The 5000-nt window shown below is 59.1% G+C and overlaps 2 protein-coding genes across 2 annotated transcripts in view; both read left to right on the top strand.

The window, feature by feature from the left end:
• LOC116938455 (importin-4-like) overlaps window positions 1-5000 on the top strand; it is a 28260-nt gene that overhangs the window by 11835 nt on the left and 11425 nt on the right. The window contains exons 7-9 of the mRNA XM_076063873.1: window positions 1106-1171; window positions 1898-1999; window positions 4185-4268. Of these exons, the coding sequence (XP_075919988.1) occupies window positions 1106-1171; window positions 1898-1999; window positions 4185-4268 (252 nt within the window). The remainder of the gene's footprint in view (window positions 1-1105; window positions 1172-1897; window positions 2000-4184; window positions 4269-5000) is intronic.
• On the top strand, window positions 2970-4176 carry LOC142922935 (uncharacterized; the record flags this gene model as incomplete). Its single annotated transcript, XM_076063874.1, has 1 exon — window positions 2970-4176. A coding segment is annotated over one exon (1005 nt), but the record flags the coding sequence as incomplete, so codon positions are not given.

Here is a 5000-nt window from a genome sequence, read left to right as displayed (position 1 = left end):
GGCACGGGCTAGAGAAGAGATGGAGTGATGTGGTACAGGAGGACATGGAGCTGAGTGGACTTGCCGATGACTGGTACCAGCGGTGTCAAGATCGGCCTCTGTGGAGGAGGCTCGTGAAGGACGCTACTGGGCAGTTGGAGGCAGGACGGAGGAGCGACGCTCACAACAATGAGTGGAGCGCCGGGTGGCTAAAGCACAGCAGGTTGGCACAGTAGGGGGCACAGTTGGTGCACCAGCCAGTCATCTCAGTCAGTCGACCCGTGGCACCTGGGTCTGCCCCGTGACCTCCTGACAGCGGGCGTTCGACACTTCACGTGGCCTCAAGGTGCACATGGCCTGGCACAAACGTCGTAGTGACGTCACCGCCACTTAGTGGCGAATGGCGGTTGTTGTTGTGTGTGTGGTGGAGTGTGTGTGTGTCTGTGCGTGTCTGTGCGTGTTTGTACGGGGAATCTTTTTGTGTGCCTGTGTGTGTCTGTGTGTATCAGTGTGGGGAGCGACAGTGTAGCGGTTAGCGCTACGCTGCGCTATGAACCTGGCGACCCGGGTTCGATTCCCGCTCACGGCCAACACCAGTGACGATTATCTGAACCGGTCCCGGGCCTCCCCTAGGTCGACTCGGCCTCAAATGAGTACCTGGTGCGGTGTGTAAACATCGCCACTGGGGAGACAAAGGCGGCCGGTGCGTGGTGTTGGCCACCCACCCCCTAGTGTACCGTTCCGGCCTTCATAGGTGCTCGCTAACAGCACTTGCCCCTACAGTCTGTTAGGGCTATACGGGGGATCTTTGTATCAGCGTCGACCAGTCGGTTTCAAAGACGGATGCCATCATCGTCAAAAACGACCAGGAGCATCTCGTATTATGTACAAGTTCACCACAAGTTTACGTGCTTAATCGTTAACACGACCGCTTTATTGCCACAAAGGGTGAAACCTGTTCCCGCTGGTCAGGGGAGGTCTCACGGTCACAGCAACAAGCGGTTCAAAATAAACGAGTTTCGTCAGCGCTAGGCGATGATGACGATCCGCCAGAAGCTGCTGCTGCCGCTGTGAAGATGGCGAGAGGGGAGTCCACGTGGCTAACGGGTTGCGTGACCTTTCCCAGAATGCCGTGCGTGCCCTGGTGCCCCGAGTGATGGAGGCGGTGGTGCGGCTCGTGGCGATCGACGAGGTGGGACGACAGTGGCTCGCCGGAGCGTCGCAGCCACTCCCAGCCAGCCCCAGCCAGTCCCAGCCAGCCCCAGCCAGCCCCAGCCAGTCCCAGCCAGCCCCAGCCAGTCCCCAGCCACTCGCAGCCAGCCCCAGCCACTCCCAGCCACTCCCAGCCACTCTCAGCCACTCTCAGCCCCAGCCACTCCCAGCCACTCCCAGCCCCACCCCCAGCCACTCTCAGCCCCAGCCACTCCCAGCCACTCCCAGTCACTCCCAGCCAGCCCCAGCCAGCCCCAGCCACTCCCAGCCACTCCCAGCCCCACCCCCAGCCACTACCAGCCAGCCCCAGCCACTCCCAGCCACTCCCAGTCACTCCCAGCCACTACCAGCCACTCCCAGCCAGCCCCAGCCAGCCTCAGCCACTCCCAGCCACTCCCAGCCAGCCCCAGCCAGCCTCAGCCACTCCCAGCCACTCCCAGCCACTCCCAGCCACTCCCAGCCACTCCCAGCCAGCCCTAGCCAGCCCTAGCCACCCCCAGCCACTCCCAGCCACCCCCAGCCAGCCCTAGCCACCTCACCCACCACACCCCTCCCACCTCACCCCTCCCACCTCACCCCACTCATCCAGCCACCCAGCCACCCCACCAGGCAGGAATCCACCCAGGTCAGCCAGCCAGGCAGGAATCCAGCCAGGTCATCTCCAGTACGATGGGGGATGATGTTTTTTTGTTGTTTGCTTGCGCAGGACAAGGCGTGCGAGGCGATGGAGGTGTTTGAGGAGATGATTGAGAGCGAGGTGTCCATCCTGGCGTCCAACATCGCTGACCTCGTCCGCTTCTCGCTGCAGGTGAAGGCCCACAGGAAGTGCTGCCCCTCCCCCCACCTCCTGCCGCCCCCACAGGAAGTGCTGCCCCTCCCCCCACCTCCTGCCGCCCCCACAGGAAGTGCTGCCCCAACCCCCACAGGAAGTGCTGCCCCAACCCCCACAGGAAGTGCTGCCCCTCCCCCGACCTCCTGCCGCCCCCACAGGAAGTGCTGCCCCTCCCCCGACCTCCTGCCGCCCCCACAGGAAGTGCTGCCCCCCCCCCCACCTCCTACCGCCCACACAGGAAGTGCTGCCCCAACCCCCACAGGAAGTGCTGCCCCAACCCCCACAGGAAGTGCTGCCCCTCCCCCGACCTCCTGCCGCCCCCACAGGAAGTGCTGCCCCTCCCCCCACCTCCTGCCGCCCCCACAGGAAGTGCTGCCCCTCCCCCGACCTCCTGCCGCCCCCACAGGAAGTGCTGCCCCTCCCCCGACCTCCTGCCGCCCCCACAGGAAGTGCTGCCCCCCCCCCACCTCCTGCCGCCCACACAGGAAGTGCTGCCCCTCCCCCCACCTCCTGCCGCCCACACAGGAAGTGCTGCCCCAACCCCCACAGGAAGTGCTGCCCCAACCCGCACAGGAAGTGCTGCCCCAACCCCCACAGGAAGTGCTGCCCCAACCCCCACAGGAAGTGCTGCCCCAACCCCCACAGGAAGTGCTGCCCTTCCCCCCACCTCCTGCCGCCCACACAGGAAGTGCTGCCCCAACCCCCACAGGAAGTGCTGCCCCAACCCCCACAGGAAGTGCTGCCCCAACCCCCACAGGAAGTGCTGCCCCAACCCCCACAGGAAGTGCTGCCCCCCCCCCCCCCACCTCCTGCCGCCCACACAGGAAGTGCTGCCCCAACCCCCACAGGAAGTGCTGCCCCCCCTCCCCCTCCTACTGCCCACACAGGAAGTGCTGCGACAACCCCCACAGGAAGTGCTGCCCCCCCCCCCCCCCACACAGGAAGTGCTGCCCCCCCTACATCTACAGAACGTGAAGAACCAGCGGCATCTACAGAACGTAAAGAACCAGTGGCATCTACATCTGCAGAACGTGAAGAACCAGTGGCATCTACATCTGCAGAACGTGAAGAACCAGTGGCATCTACATCTGCACAACGTGAAGAACCAGTGGCATCTACATCTACAGAACGTGAAGAACCAGTGGCATCTACATCTACAGAACGTGAAGAACCAGTCGCATCTACACCTACAGAAGGTGAAGAACCAGTGGCATCTACATCTACAGAACGTGAAGAACCAGTGGCATCTATGTCTGCAGAACGTGAAGAACCAGTGGTATCTACATCTACAGAACATGAAGAACCAGTCGCATCTACATCTACAGAACGTGAAGAACCAGTGGCATCTACATCTACAGAACGTGAAGAACCAGTCGCATCTACATCTACAGAAGGTGAAGAACCAGCGGCATCTACATCTACAGATCGTGAAGAACCAGTGGCATCTACATCTTCAAATCGTGAAGAACCAGTGGCATCTACATCTACAGAATGTGAAGAACCAGTGGCATCTGCAGAACGTGAAGAACCAGCATCATCTACGTCTGCAGGACGTGAAGAACCAGTGGCATCTACATCTACAGATCGTGAAGAACCAGTGGCATCTACAGATCTTGAAGAACCAGTGGCATCTACATCTACAGAATGTGAAGAACCAGTGGCATCTACATCTACAGAATGTGAAGAACCAGTGGCATCTACATCTACAGAATGTGAAGAACCAGTGGCATCTACATCTACAGAATGTGAAGAACCAGTGGCGTCTACGTCTGCAGGACGTGAAGAACCAGTGACATCTACATCTACAGAACGTGAAGAACCAGTGGCATCTACATCTACAGAACGTGAGGAACCAGTGGCATCTACATCTACAGAACGTGAAGAACCAGTGGCATCTACATCTGCAGAACGTGAAGAACCAGTGGCATCTACATCTACAGATCGTGAATAACCAGTGGCATCTACATCTACAGAACGTGAAGAACCACAACTTCTAAAGCCATTCCCGCGTGTTTAGTGCACACGCCGTACAACACGTTTGGAATCGACGGGGGTAAAGTTGGGACTTGCGAACAGACCCCTTGGCCCGTAGCTCGTTCGTAAGTAGTTTTAGTTTTTTCAACTTTTATTTGTATTTTCCCTTGGCTCAATGTCTCCACAGCTGGCCTCTAACCCTCAGCTGGGAGACAGCATCCGCGTGAAGGCCCTGTCGCTGATTTCCTGGCTCGCGAAAACCAAAAGCAAGGTAGCCACCTGCGACACCACCCACTGACACCCACCCACCCCTCACTGCTGCTACTCACAGCACTTGCCCCTACAGCCCTGCTAGAGGCTACACGGGGAACCTTTGTCTGTGTCTATAGGGCACTGCTGCTGCTACTAACAGCACTTGCCACTACAGCACTGCTAGAGGCTACACGGGGCACCTTTGTCTGTGTCTATAGACACTGCTGCTGCTACTAACAGCACTTGCCCCTACATCACTGCTAGAGGCTACACGGGGGAACTTTGTCTGTGTCTCTAGACACTGCTACTACTAATCGCGACTAACAGCACTTGCCCCTACATCACTGCTAGAGGCTACACGGGGCACCTTTGTCTGTGTGTCTATAGGGCACTGCTGCTGCTACTCACAGCACTTGCCCCTACAGCCCTGCTCGAGGCTACACGGGGAACCTTTGTCTGTGTGTCTATAGGGCACTGCTGCTGCTACTCACAGCACTTGCCCCTACAGCACTGCTAGAGGCTACACGGGGGACCTTTGTCTGTGTGTCTATAGGGCACTGCTGCTGCTACTCACAGCACTTGCCCCTACAGCCCTGCTAGAGGCTACACGGGGCACCTTTGTCTTTGTGTCTATAGGACACTGCTGCTGCTACTCACAGCACTTGCCCCTACAGCCCTGCTAGAGGCTACACGGGGGACCTTTGTCTGTGTGTCTATAGGCACTGCTGCTGCTACTCACAGCACTTGCCCC

This window comes from Petromyzon marinus, unplaced genomic scaffold, assembly GCF_048934315.1.
Source record: "Petromyzon marinus isolate PM22_M1 ecotype Great Lakes invasive population unplaced genomic scaffold, UKy_Petmar_22M1.pri1.0 PM_Scaffold_222, whole genome shotgun sequence".
NCBI classification, from domain to species: Eukaryota; Metazoa; Chordata; class Hyperoartia; order Petromyzontiformes; family Petromyzontidae; genus Petromyzon; species Petromyzon marinus.
This window is presented reverse-complemented; position numbering and strand designations above follow the sequence as displayed.